This window comes from Ambystoma mexicanum, chromosome 12 (genome assembly GCF_040938575.1).
Source record: "Ambystoma mexicanum isolate Mex_15411 chromosome 12, UKY_AmexF1_1, whole genome shotgun sequence".
Lineage (NCBI taxonomy): Eukaryota > Metazoa > Chordata > Amphibia > Caudata > Ambystomatidae > Ambystoma > Ambystoma mexicanum.
Window position 1 is genome coordinate 32,767,947 of NC_090936.1, and position 26,825 is coordinate 32,794,771.

The window sequence follows — 26,825 nt, forward strand, 5'->3', positions numbered from 1 at the left end:
ATTTATGAACTGTAAAACTTTCATATGGCTCCTAAACATATAAAACCTCATATCAAAGCAAAACCTGTGACGAATCCAGGGAATGGATCCCCTCTGCCCAAGAGGGTGAAACCCACTTTAGGACTAGGTAGGTGAGCCAGCTAACCGTAACACCCGCTAGGGGATGGGGTAAGCAACATACCACTCGAGGTAAGCCCCCCTTGGAGGACAGGACATCCCTTAACATGGATAGGAGTTATTCTCCCTGGTCTCCGGAAGCTGTCTTTATTGGCTATATGGATTGCACAAGACAAAATTGTGAATAACTGTAGCGATGTAATTGGTGTGGGTTCTGACCCTATACTGTTTCAAACTTGGCAAGAAATGCCAGACCAATGGAATGTTACCTCTCCTTGCAGGGAGGAACATAAAGGTGCAGTGAGAACAGCAGAGCGCAGCAGAGAGACGGAAGCCTGCGGAGCAGCTCAGACTACGGTATGTCCCTCTTCGAGGTGGATCAAGGAAGCAGTCCCTCGCAGACGGTGAGCAATGGCTCCAGTGAGAAGGCCGGGAACTGGAAAAGTTCAGCCCCATCGAAGAGAGAAGTGATGCGACTGCACAGAAAGTGGTGAACCGGTGCCTGCTGGAACCGACACCGAAGTCCTATGACGAGCCATCGGGGAACACTGACGCATAGTAACAAAAGCAGGAAGACAGGGTAGAAGCTGGAACCTCGCTTCCACAACCGCTAAGGAGACCGCCTCCCACGATGGACGCCACCACAGCAAACCAGGTACACGGTGTATCCAGGGAACCAGAAGGAGGGCAGTCAGGCCCGCCTCTACCCACAAGAAGCGGTGAGGAACCCAAGAGGGGCTGCAAAACTGAATGGCCCAAGCAGCGCTAAAAGGCCAGATACCCTAAGGGGAGAGGGGAGGGGGTGGCACCCAAAACCTCAGGGCGGGATGCAAACCTATGGCGAAAACTCCAGAGACATTTTGCTGGTGAACCTTGCCGAGGATGCAACGACTGTCTAATCCAGAGACAGTACATTGGGGGCCAAAAACCAGCCAAGAACATATCATTTGGGACAGAAAGCCTAGTATAGTTTTGTGCTCAGATTAGTTTATTTTCCTTTTTAAAGGGAAAAAGGGGCAGGGATCAGGCCAGCATATCTTTCTTTCAGCGTGGGGACCAGAAGTGTAGGATTAGTATAGGGTCTAATGGTCGCCAAAATGGAGGTGGGTAGGGCTGAGCAAAAGGGGTCCACAACTGGAATCCCAATCCACATATGTATGAGGGAGGTGGGAGGGGCACACCAGCTATAAAAAGGGAAGAGAACCGTCCCTTAGGTGGCTTGCACTTACTCTATTCCAGCAGGAAGGCAGAGGCAAATAAGGGTCTTTGCACCAGTGGGACTGCTAAGAGCCAGTTATAGGAGAGAAGCTGTAAGATCTTATGAGTGCTCCCCTACCCTGGAAAAACCAATACTGTAGCGAGAGAACAGTGAAGTAACCGGCACTCCTTAAAATAGACTTTGAAAGAGAAGGGATTTAATAAAGAAACCCTATTAATACACCAAGTCCTTTTGTTGATGCTCACAAGAGGGGTCAGAGGTAAGATAGTGAGAACACAATGGAAACCCTATTGAAAACTCTGACCGATGGGCAGCAACAATTGAAACAGATGGTAGAGCTACAAAACCAGCAAGGTCAAGCGTTTCAACAAGCAATACAACCACAAGGAGCCAGGCAAGGCACAGACCAGGAGAAGCATCAGGAGGCACTCATCTAGTTAACAGATGTAGTAGCTTCAACCAGGTCCCATCCACAGGTCCCCTCCACAGTGCCCTAGAAATACCATGAAGGTGATGACTCAGCACTTTTCCTCACAAAATTGTAAAGTATAGCAGGGAATGCCCAGTGGCCTCAAGAAATGTGGGGACAATATGTTGCACCCCTATGAATTTGTCCCGTGCAAGTGTCATATCAAGTTGTCAGCCTCACTGGCGATACTCCTTACGCCGACATGCAATGGGCAACTCTGGAAAGACTTGCTCCGAACAAAGAAGCCTACCACCCGTTGTTTTGAGAAACCAGATTATTTCCAAGAGAAAATCCACGACAGTTATACTACTGGGCCAAAGATATGCCTGAAAAGTGGCTACAACTAGCTACCACTTCCATAGTGACTATGACAGAAAAGATAATCCTAGAAAAGTTCTTGGACGCCTTACTTAGCCCGGTACAATGATGGGTGCGTCAACATCACAGGCCAAGTCTCGCAGAGGCTAGTAGCATTCCGTGGGCTTATCAGAAAGCTGGATATAATAGATTACCCAAAACAGAAAGCACCCTATTAAAACCAGTGGCACCCCAGCAGGGACAATGACACTGGTCTGTGAGAACATCGATACAATGGAAGCCCATAAAAGATAAAAGAGAAAAAAAGAGGACCATCGCCGAGTGACCTACCCCTAACATTTTTCGAATGTGGCAAATGGGGCCAGATAGTCCCTTTATATCCCAAGAAAACCATGCCTGAACCTTTGATGATGGGTGCCATGCAGAGAACCAAGATGACAGCCAAGGGATACCCCTATACAATGGGAATCCAAGTAGACCGTGTCCCTTCGTAAGCCCTACTGGATAGCAGAAGCCAACAAACAGCAGTAATCCCTCACGGAAGTGCCCCAGGGAAGGAGGGAATCCCTTTTGTTAGGATTAAGTGCCTACACAGAGATATGCATGTGGAAAACCCAACAGATTAGCCTGACAGCGGGGAAACAACCAAAGGAAAATATCTCTGGTTGGGGGGTGAAAATGTGACTGAAGAAAATAGTCTGAAATACTTGGGATATGATATTTTGAATCCTCCAAATAAGAAACGGATAACGGAAGGCTTCTATACGAAGGCTGTGTCTGCAGTTGCACAGATGAGAAACTTTTAACTCTAAGTTTCAAAAATGTTCAGTTATCCCATTAATAAAATTCTTTAAGGCAAAGATTTTCAACTATTCAGTCTTGAATGATGGTAAGGCTTTAAGTAGTTTGGGGTTGATGGACGGCAATAAAGCAGTCTTTGACAGGGTGTAGTAGCCTTTATAGGGTGATGCAGGGTTGTGTGTATATATACATTCTTAGGTTCTTGCTGACCACGGGTGTATACATTGCTTGTAGACTGTGGTTAGAGAGTGACCACACAGTAAATAGTTGGCGCATGTGAATTGTTGGAGGGTACTTAACGTGAACATAGTTGTGCTATTGTGGAGTTTCAGAATACAGTCCTGAGTAGGAAAATTGTTTGTTTTTGATGTGTTGCAGATATTGGTTGCGCTATTTTTTTACACGTTCGGGATCAGTTTGAAATACACACATTCATAGTGTTACTCATGATTTATCGTACGGAAGTGCTCCTTGATAGACAATTATAACAGGCAGGCACTGAGTACAAGGGCAATTGTGTCATTTAGAGTGTTTTGTAGATTTTGACAAATTTTCAAGGGCTCACATGGTAGTGATCGAGTCTGTTTTTGTTGGAGTTGGTGGAACAGAGAATTGTTTGGGTGTCCACACTATAGATGACGATGGTTGGTCATTTTCTTTGGAGGATTCCCAACGTAAAGCGTCCATCACATAGATATGAATTGTTTATTAATGAACCCTTGAAGAATGTCGAGCAAATCAGCAACATCGACAGAAACATGTTGGGTGTGATGTATAAATCTCGTATACATTAACAACAGGGTTGAACATACAACTGAGCATATCCTCTTGTTTGTTGTGTATGAATTATCCCTTTGGACACTTCTTGTGGTCACTTAATGTATGTGTGGTTTTATTTGTGTATTGTAAAAAGGTTTTGTGTAATCTCTGCATTCATATTTGAATAAAAACTGCAATTTGACCCCAGGCTTGTCAGATATCATAAACAGCCTTAAGCGCACATAAGAGCATCTGCACCACAAAAGACAATAGAAGTGTGTTGCAGATGAAAACACCACGAGTTGCCCTTCTCTACTTGTCCAGTGGGAAAGATAGCTTTTAAAGCTTGTTGTCCTTGAGAACAAAGAATATGTCCTGGGTGTCGGGAGGTATGATTTCCCACCCCTGCCCCTCAATCCTCAACGGGATACTCCCCGTTAGAGCTCTTGTTCGGTAGACATCCCAGAACAATACTAGATATTATACGGGAAGAGTGGGAACAAACAGTGACGAAACCCCCAAGTGAATTACTCGAGAATCTGAGAGGAAACTAATCTCGCACAGACACAGGGAAGGCAAGAATAACAGCACAACAAAAAAAGCAGACAATGCTTCTCACCGGGGAAAACAAAATGTTGGCCCGATGAAGAGGGCCTTACAGAGTAATTGGAGACATGCGTCCAGTTAATTACCTTATAGCACAGTCAGACCGAAAAGAAAAAACTGCTTTGTCATCCTACTAAAGGAATGGAATGAATCTGAAAAAACCATAAGCCTCATCGCCTCTAAATATTCTGAAAACACAGATATGTTTCCAACCCAACCCAAATCTGGATGGAAAGACATTCACTGGTGACCGGAAATGAACAACAAACAGAAAAAGAAAGATATGAAAAGTCTCATACCATAAAATTGTTTCATTCTTTACTTACCAGGGAGAACCAAGCTAGTGTGAGCGGTCTGAAATAGGAGCTAGACAACTTGGTAAAAGGTTTTTCAAAAGATGGAATTTTATTAAATAAAAAGTGTTTGACAAACACTTGTAAGGAAGGCATGGTATCACCAGTAAGACAGACACAAGTGACCACAGTTCAACAGTGTTTATTGAACTTGCACAATGGTGTGATAAACGCCCATCTAAACCTAATGCTACAGATGGGAGCAAACTACGACCATCAAATAATAATAATGCAGTCCTAGTGGACTCCTGTCAAAATAAAAGGGCCTATACGAAAAGAAACTATTGCCAACCCGTACCACTAACTTACAAATAATGTGGGGTAACGTTCATGATAAAAAAAGAAGTGTTCACTAAATAATATGTCAGGATGCTCAGGCCGTTGGCCTCCGTTGCCCTATGTTTTCAGCACGGGGCAAGGCGGGTCACTCGAGCAAAGCACACATTCTGGCTTCTGCGGCACGAGGAAACAGTTACATTTTCCCAGTTCAGGACCTTCTGTGTCCAAGTCTCTTTACTTCTTACAAGTTGCTTGACACAGAAGGTCTGCTGTACCAAAAAACAACACGCAAAGGTTCTTTTCCCTTTTTCAGTATTCAATTTGGGTGTTCACCCTGGATCCCCCTCAGCCGGGCTCAGATCCCTTTCAAAAACAAGGTTCAAAGAATTATTTTTCGGGTGTCTCTCGGCTCACCCCAGATCCCCCTCTGCTGGGCTTAGATCCCTTTCTTTTGTGCAATTAGTCTCCCCCTGCCAGGCTCAGACCAATTGTGATGTACATTAAACTATCAAAGACTTTTGAATGTGCACACGGTTTCGCTGGACCCGTTGCATGACCATTTTGATCTAAATATGTCTCTCAAACTCAACATCCGTTGGATACCTAACAGACTTACGAATGAGCACCTACGTGGCGCCAGACCACTGTGTATGGTATCTTTTCTTTGCTTCCGAAAGTTCAACTATAAAGTTCAACTACTTCTTTTGGCTTCCAATTGTATTTGCATCGCTCATCCCAAACGCCTCACACACTGTTCTCTTTATACAATGTTGCCGCTTGCAACCTTGGTTTGCTATCAGTCTCTCCGACTTGCCGGCTGTGCTGTCTTTTCTGACGTTGCTTTGTTGAAAGAGCCAAAGACAGTACCACAGTGGCAATCAATCCTCCCCGCCTTGGTTATCACCGCGGGAGAGCCGCTGGTACCTCCTGTGCAGGTTTGATCAGCCTATTTTCCAACGCTCACGAAAGTAAGTCTTTACAGGTCAAAGGTGCTTCCCGCCTTGCAACCCTCTGTGGTCTCGCCGTCTTTCTCCTTGTATTAAACTGCCATCTTGGAACTGATGTTTCCTTGTGTGTAATGCCTTGCTCAGAGTGTGCTTTTGTGCTCCACCTTTTTTCCGTGCAGGGAAGTGGGATGGAAGTCGGGTGTGTGTAATGATCCGTAATTGCCAGACCACAGTGTTAGGACCCGTCAGGTATACAGCTTTGGTGTTAGTCCGTTGTCGCTCGCAGTGAACTGTCTGTGAGAAAGCATTTGTGTCGGGAAAGGGCTGGGAGTTGAGTTCCTATGTATCTTACCTGGTAGGATGAGGAACAGGTGTTACATTTACCTTGCAAAATGCACTTCCTTTGTCACACGCATATCTAATGCCAAGTCCAACATAAAGGAATTGTTCACCATTCTTAAAGAAGTAGAGACCCCAACAGCACCACCTGATACTTGCATAAAAGACAAAAAATGGTGCGAGGACATCCAATTCGCCCTTTCTGACAAAATAGCCACTCTTCAAAATAAAATCTCCCGCAAACGAATCAGCCGACCTGATCCCTCTGCCTCCAATTCCACAGGCAAAGCCAGTAGAGGCGATGGCGCGCTATTCAACTTCACCAAGGTCTCCATTATTGAAGTGGAAAGAATAATTCTATCCCTCAAACCGTCAAACTGTCAAGGGGATCTATGTCCGGCACAACTTATCAAGGATGCAGCCCGCAACTTATCGCCTTTCATTACCAAACTCATTAACGCATCCTTCACCACTGGCATTATTCCTACCAAACTGAAACAGTCATGGGTACTCTCTTTGCTAAAAAAAACAACTCTCGACCCATCCATACCCACCAACTATAGGCCCATCACCACGGTGCCTTTTCGCCTAAAAACTTTGGACAAGGTAGCTTATACTCAAATTCAAAAACACCTGGAACAACATCACCTTTTAGGAGCTAGACAATCCAGATTCCGCCCCCAGCATGGCACGGAAACTGCCCTCATTGATCTAAAGACACAAATTGACGAGCTTAGAGACAAGGGGAAAGCAGCACTACTCCTCCTCCTAGATCTCTCAGCTGCCGTCGATCTTGACGACCATTCCATCTTATGTAACCACCTTAACACAGCAGCACACTTCTCCCACCAAGCCATCACCTGGATTAGATCCTTCTTAAATGGCAGAACAATGAGAGTCTTCTCGCCGTTAGCGGCCGCTGACCCCATACCCATTACCTGCGGTGTGCCTCAGGGATCCTGTGTCTCGCCAACACTCTATATCATCTTCACTAAACCCCTTTTCGATGATCTGGATCCTCTTGGTATCACCTACACTAACTATGCAGATGATACCCAGATCCTCCTCCCGCTTTCTGGGGATTATGAAAAGGATTTGGCCTTGGTGAATAGAGTGTATATCATCATCCAGGCATGGATGGCCACTCATGGCCTATGCCTGAATGATGATAAAACTGAACTCATCATCCTTGGCACCCAATCCAACTTACAAAAACTAGCACCCAATTACTCATCTTTCATAACTGATGGCAACATCATAAAAGTAGAGCATGAGGTTAAAACACTCAGCTTCTACCTTGACTCTCAATTATCATTCACAAAACAGGTTAACTCCCCTGCATCGTCTACAGCCTACACATGCAAATTGATACGCACAGGTAAACCATTCCTCTCAGATAACAGCTGCATTACTTTGGCCAGAGCTCTCATCCTCTCACGCCTGGACTACTGTAATGCACTCTATCTAGGATCACCCAAAGCCATTATCAAACGTATCCAAATCCTTCAAATCAATTCCCTGAGAGCGGCCCTAGGAATGTCCCGAAAAGATCACATCTCCCAGATCAGTCAACAACACAACTGGCTCTCAACTCACGAGAAAGTACTCCTAAAAACTCTATCTCTGACCTATAAATCCCTCAACAATGCTGCTCCCATTTATCTAATAGAGAGATTCCACAAGTACACATCCTCCAGACCTAACAGATCTGCCAACAAAGACCGTCTTGTCGTACCAAACTTCAAACGGGCCACAATCCGAGGCAACAGCTTCCCGGTGAAAGCCTCTAAACTATGGAATAACCTGCCTCCTAGCTTAAGACTGAACCAAAGTTACCACAAATTCAGAGCTAACACTACTATATGGCTAAAAACTAACAACCAACTCTCCTAACCTAGCAATGAGACCTACCTATATGACCACGCTAGCCTGCCACTAGCCTTTACTCTGCATCTCTCGCTTTGGTCCTCTGTATATTATGCTGAAAACTGTCTCCTTGTAATTAACCCCCCTTGCCTGCATTATGTATATTGATGTGTATATAAGTCTTGTATTACTATGTATAATTTTTGGTGTATACCATTGTATAATCCTGTGTGTAACCAAGTCTTGCATATTCTTGTATCTGCTGCGCACTGTTACCCCTGGGTATGACGCGCATTACAAATAATAAACAAACAAACAAGGAAGGAAGGAAGGGGCTACCGCATCTAACCTTCCGGTGTCCCACTTCCACTCCCCGAGGACCCCTCATCCAGGTGATCCTCCCGCACTGGTCCACCCCCAGGAACTGGATCCAAAAGCTAGGCCTGGCCACCTGGATGACAGATCCCCGGGTATGACACCTTCAGGTTTCAGACAAACCTCACTATCCCTAACCTAACAAGGATTTCCCTTCCTATCAAAGAAACTAAAGGAAACACCAACAAAAGGAGTCTGTCCCTCACACTTAAGCATACATTAACTCGTAAAGGGAATGTATGGCATTTCAAATACAACAGAAATAACAGTCAAGTTCAACATAACTTGACCTTCCATGCCATTGCGGGCATGCGAAATTGCATAGGTGCAGTAGACTGCACCCACATAGAGCTGACAGGACCACGTGCAATCGAGATGGTGTACCGCAATAGGAAACTGTACCACTCACTGAATGTAGAGATGGTATGTGATGCCGGACAAGTTATAACACATTGCTGCGCACATTTCCCGGGCTCAACACATGACTTAATGGTCCTGCGGAATTCGACATTGCCACGGAACATGGAACCCAACGCTGGACAAAGCACATGGCTATTGGGTGAGTACAACTGTCAATGCACAGGCCCTGTGGAAGGGGGGCTGTGTCCAGGGCAATGACCTATGTGAGTGGGCTGCTACAAATGCACATGCAACATCCCCCAGCCCATGTAATGGACAGTCACCACAACCCAAACATCATAAAGCTACACATGACAGGTTGCCACAGTGTGCCCATACACACCCTGCCTAATGAGATACACAACCAATACTACAAGCCCATACAACTTGAACCACTCAATGCATCCACCCACACTATGCACCACTGCCCCCCCCAATGCACATGATGCCTGCACATGAGACATCCTGCATCGACCACATCATCACAGTTAATTGATTGACTCTGCCATGTGTGTACATCACTGCACAATGCCATACTTACCAACCACTATTGTCCGTAAGGGCAACTACATATGCACAGCAAGTCGTTGGTCAATGTACAAATGCAGTGCCAACGTCGACAACAATGACCCAGGAATGGTAATCACCCACCGGTCCAACCACTGCTTGGCACATATGGATGACTGAATGATGACAAGATTGAACTGCATCTGATCAAGACATGATACCACAGACACTGACATGTCCCCCACATTTTCATTCCATGTAGGTGATGCTGGATATGCACTGACGCCATGGCTGATGATGCCTGTACGGAGGCCAACAGACAGGCATGATGAGGCGTACAACAGGGCACACGTGGCATGATTGAGAGGACATTTGGCATACTGAAAGCCAGGTTCCGTCGCTTGAGCAGATCTGGCGGATCACTGCTCTACAGCCCAGTGAAGACGGGTAAAATTACGCTTGTGTGTGCCATGCTGCACAATCTGTGCATGCGCAGGAACATTCCACTGCCACCAGACACAGAGGATGATGATGGAGCTGAAGATGGGGATAGGATGGGGGGGGGGGGGTCACAAGATGGCCAACGAGCACGGGATGCACTCATTCGCATTTACTTTTGAGAGACTGCACATTGACAGCATTGCATGGATATGACGATGCCAGGAAATAAATGAATTGACTGCAAATGAAATGATGGATGTCCACTCATTAATGATTTTCTCAAAGATGGTATATTTTAAACAAAACAGGGAAGAAGGTGCATTCGGTAGGGAAGCTGTACACCCGTGCCCACCACCACCGAAATGTACCCACCCCCAACCAGGCCCCAATTTACTAACCCTCTAATGGACCTCCCCCACCACCCAAACGTACCCACCCCCTTACACTCTTTTTGTCCATGCATGTGTCCTGCACTGCCAAACACACATGGCATTATTTGCGTGTGCGCTTCTGCGCATAGGCATCCTTGCCTGAGGGCCCTGTCAGGCGACTTGATCGCGTCCGTGGGCTGGAAGTGGTGGAGCTAGATGGGGTGGTGCTTGTGGACGGCACTGTTTGTGTCAGTGTTGGCATACGTCCCAGATACACCTGCTGGGCAAACAAAATGGACTCCGCTATGGTGGATGTGTTGTTGTTGCCCTCCCGGACATGGCATGCCAAGGTCACAATGGTGGTGGCAAACCGTCCAATGGCCCTGGACATCCGACGCACAGATGAAGTATAACTCTCCCTCTGCAGCCTGGACTCCTCCCGCTGCAGCCTGGACTCCTCCCGCTGCAGCCTGGACTCTTCCAGCTGCCTTTCAACTAGCTGGGTAAGGGTGGCCTGCTGATCCTCCATCCGCTGCATACGGGCATTCAGCTCAGCCATGGAGGGGGTTGGCTACCTCATGGGACTATGCAGTGATGGGGGGGGGCTGAACTGGAGGTCTTGGAGGGATGATATGTCATCCAAGTTGGGCTCCTCCCCCTGTGGCCCTACATCAGCCTGCAGGGCTGGGGCACTGTTCTCACTGCCTGCAGCCTCCTCCACAGTGCAGATGTTCTCAGGGATGGGATCTGTGGGCATGATGGGTGGGCGTGGCACTTGTGTGGCAGCAGGCAGCATGGGGATGGTGGTGTTGGCTGGTGCGTCCGTGCCAGATGCAGCTGGTGGCTGAGTTGCAGAGCAGCTTGCCTCATCCTCCTGGGCAGGGGTGCTGGGTTGTCCACGTGCAGGTGCACTTTACCTCGCCAGTTGGGCGTTGTCGCTATCACTTGAAATGGCTGTGGGGACACAGAGGGCATGCTATTAGTTGTGTGCTGGTACCTGATGGGTCAATCACATGCATCAGACAGGTCGATAAGTGAGCATTTGCAGTAACACGCATATGACTGTTGATGGCCATGTATTGTGGGGGTGTTGCTTCTCATCTGGGTCTTGAATGGGTCCTTTGGTGCACTCCTGCGCTGACTGGGGGGGGTGGGTGTTTGTGAATGGGTCCTTTGGGGCACTGACTGGGGGGGGTTGTGGATGGGTCCTTTGAGGCACTCCTGCACTGACGGGGGGGGTGGGGGGGGGGGGTTCGTGAATGGGTCCTTTGGGGCACTCCTGGGCTCAACAAGTACTCATGGCATTGTAATGTGTGGACTTACCAGCATCTGCAGGTGGGCTCAATCCTGCCTCTGCATCGCCAATTCCATGTATTGCCTAAAGGTGGAGGACACTGCTGCAGCGCTCCTCCCATGTCTGCAGTCTTTGTGGTGAAGCAGGCTCTCCACCTGTGTCAATGCTGTGCTGCTGGTGTGCAGCAATTAGGTTTCGCACCCTCAGTCTGAGGTCGTCCTACCTCTTGTGGCAGTCCTTCACGCTGCGTGTGGCGACACCCACAGTTGTGCACTTGCGTGCAGCTTCTGCCCACACCTCCTTTCTACGCTGCTGGGTTGTACGCGTTGGTCAGCGCTGAACAGCATTTCTGCATGCTGCACAATGTGGTCCACTAGTACAGTCAGCTCTGCCTCGCTGAAGCGCTGTTTCCGCTGTCTCTGTGCAGGGATCCTGGCTGCCATGGTGTTGGTCCTTTTTGCCTTCTCAGAGTGGTGATTTGGTCTGTGCTGACTCTGGATGGCAGCGGATTGTGGTTTATATAATGGCCGCCTCTCTCTTTCCAGTTTTCGCGGTCATGGTATGTCCGCTTCCATGTCCGTGAGGACGGGGGCGGACATGGTTTTTACACTGCTTTCGGGGGCGGTATGTCCATTCTCGTGGGTGTTTACGTGGCGACCGGGACTCCGTTTCCGCGTTGGTGTGGGGCGCGCGACTGGCAGGCCGTAATCGGCCGTTCTTTCGGCAACCTTGCGGACACGGAATTCCGGACCGGCAAACTCGTAATGAGGCCCATTGTCTCTTTAAATGGAAATCACCAATCTCATGCGACGAGTAGTTTATGATATGATATAAGTCATTTATAATGTGTCAAACAAGAGGGAAAAGAGAGAGGAACACGTACTGAAGCAGGAGAGGTTGGTCCTCTGGTAGCGTAACATTAGCAGGCGGTGGAGCCTGTGAAATTCAGAGTTGCCAAGGACCAGCCAAGCAAACGCTAAAAGCCAGGTGTGCATTAGAGACAGACAGCAGAGACAACTGGAGTCAGGGATTGGGTGATGGCGCAACCACGAGATCATCGTGGTGGTCAGGCTGACCGTACAACAACGCTGACACCACCCTGGGGAAGCCATAAACGATGTGGCTTCCTGTCAAGCTACAGAAAAGCCGGGAGAAAGAACGAGAGACGTATGGCGAGGTTGCTGGCGAGAACTAATGTAACGTAAACAGGAAAAGGTCCCTGGACTGTAAGAATCCTGCAGAGGTTCCTAAACAGTATGGAAGGTAACAAGGAGCGCGGGAAGAATGGGAGGCCATTGAGTGAGTGAATGTCCAAAATGGCCGTGCATCGGTGCCATGTTTTATAGCTCATTTTCGCACACGCATCACATAGCCTACTAGCAGACCGGTAAAGGACAAAAAGCTGCATGGTCTTACGGGTGTTCCCCTACCCTGGAAGAGCCAATATTGAAGAGAGATAAAAGTAAAATAACCGTCTTCACTAAAATAGACTTTGAAGCAGAAGGGATTTAATAAAGAAATCCTACGAAACTACACCGAGTCCTGTCGCTGATGCTCACAATGCTAAACCGTGTTTCCAATATATTTCAGGGTAGAACATGCAAACTCAATAAAACTAAGATTATTGGAATCTGTGCTTTTAGACCCATGGTTGGACATGCCACATGCACAGTTGGATATGCAACATATATGCAACATAAAACTATTTGGTATATTCCTTCTTAAATGTATGGATGCTTCCCGTTTTATGAATCATTGAAAATCATAACCAATGAAAATGTATTGTTAATATGCAGAGACTCTTAGCTTAGTCGTATGGCAACATAATTAGGAGTATAATTAGCTTCTCAGGGTAAAAGGTTATATTTGAATCATGCCCTGCATTTGAACTGTGCACTCTTGTTGTGATAGTGAGTAATCGGTGGAAATAGGCCCCTCATACTGTTCCTTAGTCTTCCCTTCTCTTCCATATCCTCCCGTTCCACCTTTCCATCCTGCACTTAAGAGAAGGTGATAATCTGTTTATTCTGAACGGGGCACAATTCTAACTGATTATTGAGAAAGATACATCATTTCTGAATCATCCACATTCTGCATTCTATGCATCAATCATGTTTACAGTCTCAAATCACGCACATCTAGAATCTCAGTAATGAACCAATTTACACGTTTCCCTTCATGCCGACAACAGAGCGAGTGATAAAGCAAAGACAACGTACCTGTTCTTCTCTACAGGATCTATACACAGTGCTCTCCAGGTGTAACAGGACTGATTACTCTCCACAACATCAACATTGACCAGATCTTGTCTTTGTGGTGAGTACCCATGAGGAAGCCGGACTGAATCGGTGGTGAAAAATATATTTTCATCTATTACACCAGTTCTACCCAATACTGTAGAAATATTTACCTACAATAAAAGAAAGAAGCCTTGTGATTAAGAGCTCAAGCTCAGTTTTATTTAGTTTCAATATTGCATTTCATTAAACACATTAGTTGCACAGTACAATATATAGAATTGTGAAAAGAATCGAGTCTCGGTACAGTAGGGCCTACAGGAATCGGTCAAAAGGCAGTGCATAACAAATGGGGCCAACACATCACATGATTACCCCCACACTAAATGTAAATTCTGCAACCAGTAAAAATACATTACTTCATTCAAAGCATCTGCAGGGAGGGCGGGAGGGGTTGGAGGGGGGAGGGGGTGGCGAGGAGCATGCCAGTACAATTGTAATGTAGCAACCATCAAGTGCAGGGGCCTTTTTAAGGCCTTAACAGCGCAACTCTTCTGTTCAGTTTGTTGCAACACTTCTCTTAAGTTAGTTGTGAGGGGTCAGAACTGAAAACCAGACACAAAGTTGTCATGATTTCGGTTAAAGACTTTTATTAACAAACAGGTTAGGAAAATGCCTCTCTGACCCTGCACTAAGAGGAGTCTCCCTACCTAAAACCAAAAACGAAGGATCTGTCTGTGTCAGGATGTCAGAAATCAAAAGCTAGCCTTGTGTCCAAACGTTCTATCCTGACCCCACACTATAAACAAAATAATAAATTAAGAAGGGAAATGTCTTTAACCTGGTATTTGCAAAAAGGGTTCATTAATGAAAATAGAGCAGCTAGGGGGGCGTGGCTTGGAGCGCCATCGATGTGGTCGCTCCCTTTAGGCCACCCGTGGGATGTCCGCCGCCGCCGCCGCCAAATTCAAGCGGTTCTGACCGAGTATCCAAGTTGCCAATAACATCTACAGCGATCGGAACCGATGAGGCACAACCTGGCTTACAATGACCTCCAAACGCTGGAGCGTTCTCCTAGAACTTAGCGACCGAACCGCTCCCCCGTCGCCATTCGAAGAAACCAAGATGGCGGCCGCGCAGGAACTCAACAACATACTGCGAACCTGATGGCGACGGGCTTCAGGGGGACCGATGAGGAGCAGCAGACGGACCCGCCAACACGGATCCAGCCAGATCGTGCCGGGGTTGCCCGATGAACATGTGAGAACTTCATCGGGGGCTGCACTCAGCCAGGTCGACGGGAAACACGGAGGCCACGAGATAAGCCCCGAGAGCCACCCAGAGAAGCCCGACCTCACGGGCCCTCCCTTCACGCACCACTCAGTGCTTCCTGGGGCGCCCCGGCCCACCAATCCAGCTAGCGACCCACTCTACTGCGGAATCACACCTACTCCGACGTCTCACTCGCACTCCCATGCTTGAACTCTCCTAGGCGGCTGGCACACAGCTTTGGCCTCACCGCAACCCTTCCAGCCAAGACCGCCAAACACGATCATCATGTCTAGGCAAACGAAGGTTGGCAAGGGCGCAGATATCTCCACCATGCTCACTACGCTAGATAAAAGCAAGAAGCAAGAGCCTCCCAAACTCACTCCACAGAAACAACAAGAGGACGGGGAGCCCTCGCTACCAAAGGGGACCTGATAGCCTTCATGGCGGACATCAAGTCGGAGTTCCGCTCATGCCTATCAGAACTCACCACCAAAATCGAACAGACGGACCAAAGGGTTACGGAGGCCGAACAGAGGCTCGGAGAAATCGAAGAGCACTCGCGGGACCACGGCACCACTCTAGGGGAAATGCGAAGAGCCATTGACTCCCTGCATCAGAAATGCGAGATCCTGGAGTTTAAACACGAGGACCTTGAAAATAGGGCTCGCCGCAATAATCTCTGCATTCGGGGAGTCCCAACCTCCGTCCCCGACAACAAGCTAGCGGACTACGTGGGACGCTTCTTTGAGGCCCTCCTCCCAGACCTGGATAAATCTCAGCTCTTGCTAGATCGCACCCACAGACTTCGCCCGCGTCGTGGGGCTGTCTCTGACCCCCCCCCAGATGTCATTACGAGGGTCCACTTCTTTACAACCAAGGAAGCGATTTCGGCGATCAGCCACCAAGGGGAGGAAATCACATTTCAGAGCACGCCACTCCAAATATATCAGGACCTCTCACCACTCACCCTCCAGAAAAGAAGAGCACTCCGACCCCTTGCACTGTTCCTTCAGGAGCAGCAAGTCCGCTACAGATGACTGTTTCCAGCGGCTCTACAATTCACATACAAAGGCACCCTACGCCGGATCAGTCACTTGGAGGATGCAGAGAGGATCATGCATCCATCTTCGCCCCAGGAACTCTCCACACCAACCCCGGAGGGAGCTGAGGACTCCGGGCCGCTTTCCTCCCCGAAACCTAAACGTACGCCATGGTCATCAACCCAGCGGATCAACAAAAAGAGATTAACAATGGCGCCCCCCGCACCTCCAGGTTCCAACTACATCTCTCCCTGGTCTCCTCTGACCCGGCCTGAATTCGGATCCGCCACATAACGCTTAATCTGACGAGCTTCGAGGGCGGAGACGGCGGACCATACCCACGGTTCATACCCACTCCAAGTACACTTTCCAACTTTCGTTCCTTGGAAACCCACAGTACTTGATACACGATGGGACAACCGGCCCCGTTGGCCAAGGGTAGGCCCGTACCTACAATGTCGGTCTACCCACCAGTTAAAGTTGCGGCCCCCCGTTGGGGCCCCGCGTTAAAACCTCAAGTGCAGGATGGTACTACAAGATCTCATGACAAGCATGGCAGCTAAACCATCGACCCGGACTCCCCCCCCAACTCAAGAGATAGAGAATGGGACACCTCTGGACCACCAGGTTCTGCGAATCCTCTCCCTAAATGTTAACAGACTGAACTCCCCTAACAAACGAAAGGCAATTTTATTAAAGCTCCAGGACGAAAACGCTGCGATAGCTATGCTCCAAGAGACCCACTTGCTGCCGGCGGACGTAACCAGGCTTCGTTCTCGATCATTCCCGCTTCAATTTTTTGCCTCCGGCCAAAGCAAAAAGAGGGGCACGGCGATTCTCTTTAGAAAAGACTTGAACCCACAAATCCTGGAAACAAAAACATGCCGGAAGGCCGATACACAGCAGTCAAATGCCTCCTGTTGGGAGACCTATACACCCTCATCTCGGTATATGCCCCTAACACGGGACAATCACTCTTCTACGACTCCTTGGGCACGACCCTCGCTAGTTTTGTGGAGGGCCAAACAATTGTCGGAGGGGACTTCAATTGGGTTCCCGACCCCACTAAAGACCGGTCACACCCCCCGACTCCAAGCGATTTCGCCCAAGCACTCAGCCTCCTCCGGCTGTTCAGGTCTCTGGAGATAATAGACTCGTGGCGGGTGTTTCACCCCGACGAAAGAGACTACTCCTTCTACTCGTTCGTACACCGCACTTTCTCAAGGATTGACTTATTCCTGATCTCCCCGCACACCTTCCCCTTAGTCAAAGAGGTCTTCATCGGCACGAGAGCCATGTCCGACCACGCTCCAGTGTTCTTGGAACTCCGGGTTCTGGACCCCAATCTCAATAACCCACGCAAATGGTCTCTATATGACCCGATTCTCAATGACATGGCTACGAGAGACAAGATCGCGACAGGAATTAAAAACTTCTTTGACGAAAACCCAGCTTCGGACACCTCACTAGCAAATAACTGGGACGCCATGAGGCAGTAATCAGGGGCTCCCTCATCGCTCAGGGAGCGGCCTACCACCGGAACAGACGCCATACCCGAATAGCTTTAGAGGACAAGCTAAGAGAGGCTGAGGCAATCCACAAAGAAAAAGGCTGGTCCCCTAAGACGCAACGGATCATGCGAACAGCGAGGAAAAAGCTTGAAGCCCACTACGCGGAACAAACCGCCCTAATGATGGCAAAAGCCAAACAATCATATTACGCGAAGGGCAACAAGGCAAACAGGTTCCTGGTGGCCAAACTAGCCAAACAGACGCGTCAACACGATTGCAGGCCTGCGTGATCCTGAGGGGGTCACCCGATACTCGGAGCCCGAAAAACAACAGCTCGCGACAGACTACCTGACCCAAATCATGAAGGCAACTCCTCGGAACCGACCGCAACAGGTGGAATATCTACAGAAGGCAGCGGTTCCCCGTCTCGCCAACACAACGAGAGACGAATTGGAGGATCCCATCACGGGGGAGGAGGTCGAGGAGGCCATCAAGTCGCTTAAAACATGAGCCCCAGGCCCGGACTGCTTTTTGACCAGATTCTATAAACTTTTCAGGCCACAACTGACCCCCCATCTGGTGACCCTGTTCAACTCCTTCAGAGACACAGGCGCGGTCACCCCATCGATGCAGGAATCAACCACCATCCTCCTGCCCAAACCAGGAAAGGACCCAAGGAGTCTAGCCTCTTACAGACCGATAGCACTCTTAAACATTGATGCAAATATATATTAAAAAATCCTGGCAAACCGCCTGAATCGCGTTCTCCCGAAGATCATTCATCCCGACCAAGCAGGCTTCATCCTCCATCGATCAGCGGGAGACAACATACAGAGAACCCTGAACCTGGTGGACCTCGCCTCCCGGAACTCACAAAAACTGGTCTTAGTGGCTCTGGACGCAGCCAAGGCGTTTGATCGAGTAGATTGGCCCTTTATGAAACTTACCCTAGAGGCCTTTTCAGACAATGGTGCTGGCCAACTATAAGAGCCCAAGTACGAGTCTAAGAATTAATGGACACAGGTCAGCTCCGATCCCCCTATCATGCGGAACCCGGCAGGGCTGCCCGCTATCACCCTTACTCTTCGCTCTCACCATGGAGCCTTTGGCCCAAAGGATATGGGGAAACGATCAAATTAAAGGGCTGCAGGTCGGCCCCAACCAACATAAAATCGCCCTATACGCGGACGATGTCCTACTCACGATCTCAGAAGCCCAATCATCATTGAAACAGGCAATACGAGAACTTACCACCTATGGTGAAGTCTCAGGCTTCACTATAAACTTTGACAAATCCTCAGCCATGGGCATCGGGCTCACTCCAGCAGAACGGGAGCCACTGACGACGATGTGCCCGATGACATGGGTGAAGAAGGCCATCCCCTACCTAGGGGTCCACATCCCGGCTAACCCAAGAGACACATACAAAGCCAACTTCCCCCGGCTACTGAAAGAACTGGAAGGCGACTTGAAACGATGGGAGACCCAAGAGATCTCACTGCTGGGGCGCATCACAGCATGCAAGATGAACCTACTGCCGAGGTTCCTATACGCCTCCGCCTCCCTCCCAGTAGAGATCCCCACACCAACCCTCAAGGACATCCAAAGGAAAATGCTGAAATTCATCTGGAAAGGTAAGAGAGCGAGAATCCCTCTCAAAGCGATGCTGGGGGGCCCCAAGCTAGGAGGTCTGGGGGTCCCGGACTTGAGGGCCTATAGTGTGGCAGCACAACTAGCACAGTTTCAGGCATGGCAGACCATAACAAACCACCCCAGGTGGGTAGAGCTGGAACAATCACAAACACCTTTACCCTTGCGATTTCTGCCACACATTCCGCCCCCCCTTAGAACACACTGGGGAGACCTCCTCCTATCAACTAAACACACCCTTAGCTCCTGGGACTTGGCTCTAAAGCAGAAGGGAGTGCCCAGAGGACTGAGCCCACGCTCCCCGGTCTTCCATAACCCATCCTTCTCACCCGGAGCAGACCCCCGCAATTTCTGGAACTGGATAAAGGGCGGGCTGGAGACCATAGACCAGCTATATATGGGAGGGACACCCCTCACCTTTGCCCAATGCAAGGAGAAGTTCCAACTCCAGGAAAGGGACAGATTCACCTATATCCAGCTACGCCACTGGTGTTCGCACCCCCAGACTCTGCAGGCAGCAACTCGCCCGCCCACCGCCCTGGAGCGGACACTGGGGGACCTTCCAACTCGGGGCAGGGTATCCACCCTATATAGGCGCTTCTTAAGGGACTTCCTGTCCACAAAGACCCGCTGCATGGCTCAATGGGAGGCGGACCTGGGCCATCCGGTCGAGGACCAAACCTGGGTGGACATCTGGACCAGAACACATACCTCCTCCACCTGCGTTACCAATAGGGAATGTGCGTACAAGGTGCTCCTCCGGTGGTATTACCCGCCCCTTCGACTTCACCACATGAACTCACATGTGGATCATGCCTGCTGGAGAGGATGTGGTCACCCAGGCTCTTTCTTCCATATGTGGTGGGCTTGCCCAATGATACGACAGTTCTGGAGGACATGCCTAGAGACCATCACACAAATTACGGGAACGGCGATTCCTCTGGAACCTGAACCAGTCTTGCTGGGGGCCCCGATCCCCGCGATCTACCCGCGCTCTGGGACCAAGTCTAAACTATTGACACACTGCCTTCTGGCGGGGAAAACGGTGTTGGCCAGGGCCTGGAAATCCCCAGAAGGACCTCACATAGCCCAATGGTGGTCTAAACTCTGGGACATCCTGATCGCGGAGAAGGTCACGGCAGCACAGGCGGGAAAACTCCACCGCTTTCAGAATGTTTGGAGCCCAGTGCTGGAATACGACCAGCGCTTCCCCGCCCAGACCTACAAATCGACCAGGGCCCGATGGATCTTGAAACACCAAGAGGACCCTGGAGAAGACACAGACGCTAAGGGGCGAACTGGACAACCCAGAAAGAAAATTCCGCCTCCAAACATGAGGGGGGGGAGAGGCCGAAGGGAGGTGGGAGGGAGGAAGCCTGATGGGGGAAATGAGGACTGGGGATCGAAGAACCTGAATACGCATTGCTTGTGATATGTCATGATTTGTATATTTGCCATCCTGCCTTGATTTAAAATAAACAAAGTTAAAAAAAAATAGAACAGCTCCTGTAACGCTCACCTGGTTCCCACGGAGGCGCGGCGTCGAAGGCGCAGAACTCTGAAGATGGACAGGAAGGGCCCCTCTATTCTGGCTTCCCTGGCTCGTTGGATACCCTCCTGTACGTGAAAAGGGAGTATTATCAACTGTGGAGCAATGCTCAAGCCTCCCACTCCCTTCCAACCCTCCACGATACCTCCTCCACGATTCCCCGTGAAGCCTCACCTTAGGGTTTGGAAGGATGAGCTCTCCATCCTGCCTCTGATGCAGGGGCGCGTTGAAAGCCAGTTACTTCACTGGATTGAGGATTGATGGGAGTTCAGGTAAGCTTGACTGTTCAGGTAAGGCGCTGTAAAAGTTCTGTTCAAAAGTTCAAGCTTAATAATAATGTTCGTTGTCTAATTGCAGCAAGCGCTAATGCTTATGTCTTTTTCCCCTTAGGGGCCGGGGTTCGGAGTGCCGGAGATATGGCGCCGACCCGAAGTGAAACAGTTTTGGATGAGCGCTCAGGTAATGTCTTTGCATTCGCTCATTCAATGTCTTTGTCTTTTTTCCCCATAGGGGCCGGGGTCCGGAGATGCCAGGAAGCGGCAGGACCCGAAATGCAGTGGGAATAATCCAACAGGTAAGACTTAAAAGGAAACTGAGCTTTCCTTATTCCTTTTCTCCCTATCACCTTTGTTCTTGTCTTTTTTCCTCTAGGCGCCGGGGCGTAGCTGAATCCGGAAGATCGCTGCTGAAGATGGAAGCGCCTTGCAAAGGTGAGTAAAATGCAGCGCTGCAGCGATCGAAACGAAATGCCTTTAAAATGATGTCTTCCTTTTCAGGGCCGTTGGAGAAATGACTCTGGGATGCAGATTTAGCAGGTAAGGGCTTTTCCTCTCCTATTCTCTTCCTTTCTCCCCTTGCAGGTGTTCCAGGGTGCTGGCAGTCGTGGCTGAAGTCAGGATGCAGGAGCTGACACGGTGAGCGTCCAGCTGCTAGGTGCAGAACAACGCGAAGCATGTGTGGCTGTTCGGGTGGGGTTTAAATAGCCTTGGAAGAAGTTCCTGGTATGTATCCTTCCACCAATCAGGTATGTATCCTTCCCCGACCAGACCCGGGTGGTGAAGTAGTCCTACAGGTTAAATAGTCCCATTCAGGCCTCAAGAGGGCCTGGATGAAGCAGCAAGGTCTGCATCAGGTAAGTGTGCACCCAAGCACTTAAACACATATCCTCTTCTATGAGCCTGGCGCCTAAGGCGCCAGGACTGGGGTCCGCTATGAGCCTGGCGCCTAAGGCGCCAGGACTGAGTCCAAAGGGCCCCGACTTGGGCCCGCTGAGACTTCCCTGGGGAAAATGATGTCTGCCTCTGGGGTTGCTGGGCCCGGCCTGGCTCCTTAGAGGTAGGCATCATGACAGCTCCAAAGTAAATGTTCTCCAAGATGAAAAGACCTTGGTTCCAGAGGGGATTCCCTTCCCCTGGATTCTTCAATGGTATGACAATGGGCATCATTCCAAGTGTGGCAGTCCGGAAATAAGGGTTCTGATAGCAGCGTATGGGCACCAATTCCGGACCGCCAGACTACAAGTAAGCCTGCAGGGGCTGTTGCTCCCGGCAGGTCTGCTGGGGCCACCGGCCCCTGTAGGCATGCTTTTCACGGAAGCACTGGTACATGTGCCGGTGCTTCCGTGTCCCCATTCCCGTGGAGTCCTATAGGACTATAGGACTCCTATAAGACTCCACGGGAATGGAGACATCCACTTTCTGCCGCCTGACATCCTGGGCCACCGGGACTTGTAATGTCCCGGTGGCACCGGGATATCATGCAGCAAAACAGTGTTACGAGTTCAGCGGCAACCCACCGGTAGCACCTGCGGGTTATCAGCAAACTCGTAATGAGGCCCAAGGTCTCTTGGTCTAACAGTTCTTTGTGTCTTTCTTGGCCCACAACAATCCTATTAAGGACAAAGCTGTTTAGCCTTGTAAGTACTGTAACAAAAGTTCCTTCTTTGCTTTGATCAATAAACACTGTCTTTTCTTGACACTTCTCATAGGTTTGCCAGGACTCTTAATGCACTTCCAATTATAATTATATTTGTCCTTTTATAACACGCTTAACACTGGAGACCAGTTTCCAAGCGCGAGACAAAATAACCGTGTTTACTCCTGAGCTGTCCTCCTGGTGTACTCTCCTGCCAGGACTTCTCATACACTTGCAACATCCTGGTATACTCCCCTGCCAGTGTGATGGTGGTTTCCCCGATCAGTACAAGATAATAGCCCCACACTACAAACAGGGATGTTCTGTTCTCCCGCAACAGCGATCTAGTCTTTCCTGCCAGGGAGCCTTCACTGGAGGCCACGCCCCCTGCCTCTCCTGCATATCCAGGAAGAAAACCAACGGCTCTTCGCGTTGCTACTCTCCTCAGAGTCAGCCCGCGCTTCATAAGTACGCATAGGATCTTTATAGTCTGCCAAGTGACTTTCTTTCCCCTTAAAACCCTGCTCTTTACTCCTTTCTTTCAGACCTCACACGCAAACAGTCCCGTGGTCAGCACTCGTCACAGGAAGCGACTCATATCAAACGAGTCTAGTTTTCTTCCGGCGCTCTAGGTTTAGAACACAGAGCTCACGCTCCCGCTTCGCTCCTCTGTTCCTGTTTGACATGTCTTATTATCCCCTTCTGTTTTCACCATGCAGAATCTCGGAACTGCGGCCGGCCCGTCCTCCGGCTACGTCCATATTCGGAAGTCAGAATCCTCCTGAGGCGTTGACAACATCAGCCCACGGTAGGATTCTATTCCGTCTCACGGCCAGCAGATCTCAACACAATACCTTTTCATTGGTCTCCCGAAACGCAAGGAAGCTACTTATTCTATTCTTTCCCTCTCTTTCTATAGCTTTCCAGCAATTTTCTCTCTCTCTCTCTCTCTCTCTCTCTCTCTCTCTCTCTCTCTCTCTCTCTCCTCCAATGGAGAACCCAGACTTGGATATCACCAGGGGTCTCACTTGTTGCCTGACAGTGGTGAGAAACTCAATCTAATTCCTGTGGGTGATAATCCAGGGAACATTAGCTCCCTTTCTTTAACCCTTACTTTTTCCCATTTTGTTATGTAGTTACGTCCAGAAGGACCCAGTCCCTGCCAGTTCTATAGTCAATAGCCAAGACGGACCTAACATACATCAGTCCTGATTCTCTGGAGACTGCGCACAGGATACCACGCACCCTAGCAGCTCTCCACAGGGTTTTTCTCCCTCAGGGGTTTCCCTGGGAGCCTCTCCTTGTCCTAGCCTTTGAGCTGGGACACGGAGGAGTTTTCAGGTAGATTCCTATAGTCAGTAACAAACCATCAGCTGCTCCATCCATTCAGGTAGGTGGTCTTTCAGGTCTACCCAAAGCTTATTGTATATTAAGTACACCGTAGTATGACAGCCAGGGCTTCTCTTGTACTTCCACCTGACTGGTATACTTCTCTTGCCAGGATTATCTAATGTATTACAGCTCCTCTTTATATTCAAAATTGCATACACCCTCCTTGATTCGGTATATCTATCTGTTCCAATGTTCGCCTTAAACCATCTGCATTCCATGCACTCATATGTTATTGGGATTCGTGTTTTACTCTGCCCTTTTAACTCGCACACAATATTCTTATTGTTTGTCTCTGCAGCTTTACAATATTGAAACGCTGCTTGTTGCTGTCGCCCAAACGCCCTGGGGTCCCCACTTTCTTCAGGCTGACTCACCGGCTCTGTGCAGTCTTCGGTCCCTTCTGTGCATACGTGGCATAGCTTTGCTGCTTGCTTCCCACTGGGCTGCTCTGACATCTCTCCTGCTTCTCTTGCGGCTCTGCTCCTGCACGCCTACTTTCCTTCAGGTACTGGTAAGGGCAACGCTGCTTCTTCGAGCTGCCGAACGCCCAGGAATCCTCTTGCGGCTCCTGGTGTCTCCACAGAACCACTTGCTCTAACAATGTTACTCCTCTTTTTTTCTGGCAAGCCCCTTTGCTGCGCCACACCGGCTACTGCCTCCAGCTCCCACATGCCTCCAAGCGAGATACGTCTTCTTCTGAACAGCTGCTCATAGTTTGAGTTCCATCTTTAAATGTCCAGCGCAACGGGGCTTTTGAAAAACAACTAGCACATTAATTGAGCTTGTGTCACTCGCAGTCGTGGCCATCGCCGTGACTGGCGATTTCTTCCGCGTCAGAGTTTGAGGAGACGCAGAGGAAGGGTACATTAGTCCCTTTTCTGTGTTCGAAGCCGCCGCTCCAAACGCGGGACGCAACGCTGCCGGGAGTATTTTAATCCCCGCCTCCCGGCAGGTCGTTGCGTTGCAACCCCCTCTGTTGTTTATCCTTTGGGTCCTTCGCTCTTCCTCTGCACTCCGCTTTGGGAATTACTGAGGAGTTTTCTCCGTGGTTACTTTCTCCGGTGTTCCTGTCCCCGGAACACTGCACTTTGGTTTCTCTCCGCCGCCTTCCCTAGGCGGCGCTAGCCTTTCTTTCTTTCCCTTTCTTCCTTTCTTCCTTTCTTTCTTCCTTTCTTTCTTTCTTTCTTTCTTTCTTTCTTTCTTTCTTTCTTTCTTTCTTTCTTTCCCTTGCTCTTTTGGGTCCAGACAGAGTGGGGTTTTCTCCCGTGCTTCCCCACAGTGCTTTCTTGGAAGATTTGCTACCTCCACCTCAGTCATCAGTTGCTGCCTTCTCCGCCTGCTCTTATGGCCTAGTGCTACCATTGGACTTGGACGTTTTGAGGGCCACTACCTCAGTGTTGGAGATCCTCCGCTTCCTTCTTCATCTGTGAACAACTGGCCTTCTGAGACAAGTCTTGACACCTCTTATCAGGGTTTTTTCCCCTTGCGGGTTTTTCCCTGTATTTTCTGGCTTGATTCCGGAAAGGAGGTCACTGTGCCGCTGTTCTTACCCAGCGGCCACTGTGGCTTCTCTCCGTGACAAGCCCACGCACCAGAAAAAGGAGAGACTACCTGGCACGTCGAGGCCTGCAAGATACCATCGACTCGGAAAGCTCAGGTGAGGAGAGCGTGTGCACAGGGGAGACTCAGCCAAGGGTACCGTTCAAGTCACAGCTTGAGGCTCATACTGCTCTGCATCATTTCCTTCTTTCTACTCTTCCCAGTACTTAGAGGGTTATGGGAATTGGAGTACATTGATGTCAAATGATGCCAACTGATGCGTAGTATTCAGGAAATCTCTCTCAATTATTCCATATGACTAGTCAGTTCTATTTAAAGGAGAATTAGAACTGAAAAAGGCTTTCTTGGAGCTTTTGCTTTTTAGACCATGAACAGGAGTTGGTCTGACAGATTTTGGGAAAAGGTTTCTCTACTTTCCCTTAAAGTGCGAACAGACACATGGCAATAGACCATTGGGGTATGGTATTACCTATCAGGGGGTCTTTTACATGGGCAAATGGGGGATACCATGTCTCATCCAATAAAGTCATGACATCTCGCCGGTAGTGGTCTCCTCCCATATGATCATCCCTCATATAACTGCCCTCAGGGTCAGGATCAAGTAGAGGCTGCCGTCCCCTGGCCACATGGGAGGTCACTGCTGGGGAATCTGTGATGACTCCATTGGAGTCATCACTTAGGGCACGATTCATAGAATCCAGCGCAGAAGCAGCGCAAGCGCAGCATGCCGAGACGGAGCGTGCGCCAGCCGTGGCGCAAACCAGCAATTGCGCGGCACACGTATTCATGGATTTCCCGAGGCATAAGTAGCTGTTGCGCAATGAACAGCAAGCAGCACCAGTAACGCCCCCAACACTGCCACATGCGCAGGAAAAAGCCAGTGAAATGGTCAATACAGTGCAAGGCCCCACGCCATCCGTGGACCAGCACACAGCCCCCCTCCATCGTAATTGCGCATAAAATCAGAGCGTACCCCGCTCGCACCAGCCAAATCGTGTGGAAAGGCCTGCACCTGCCCCGTCTGCACCCCTGCGAAATCGCGTACTCCCCCCGTCGCACCAGCCAAATCACGTGGAAAGACCTGCATGTGCCCCGTCTGCACCACTGCGAATTCGCGTACCCCGCTCGTACCAACCAAATTGCGTGGAAAAACCTGCGCGTGCCCAGTCTGCACTCCGCGAAATTGCATACCCTGCTCACACCAGCCAAATCGTGTGGAAAGATCCGCGCAGGCCCCATC

At 49.5% G+C, this 26,825-nt stretch overlaps 1 protein-coding gene across 1 annotated transcript in view; it reads right to left on the reverse strand.

The window, feature by feature from the left end:
- MOV10L1 (Mov10 like RNA helicase 1) overlaps window positions 1-26,825 on the reverse strand; it is a 1,432,366-nt gene that overhangs the window by 1,241,553 nt on the left and 163,988 nt on the right. Inside the window, exon 5 of the mRNA XM_069627860.1 lies at window positions 13,680-13,870. Within this exon, the coding sequence (XP_069483961.1) occupies window positions 13,680-13,870 (191 nt within the window). The remainder of the gene's footprint in view (window positions 1-13,679; window positions 13,871-26,825) is intronic.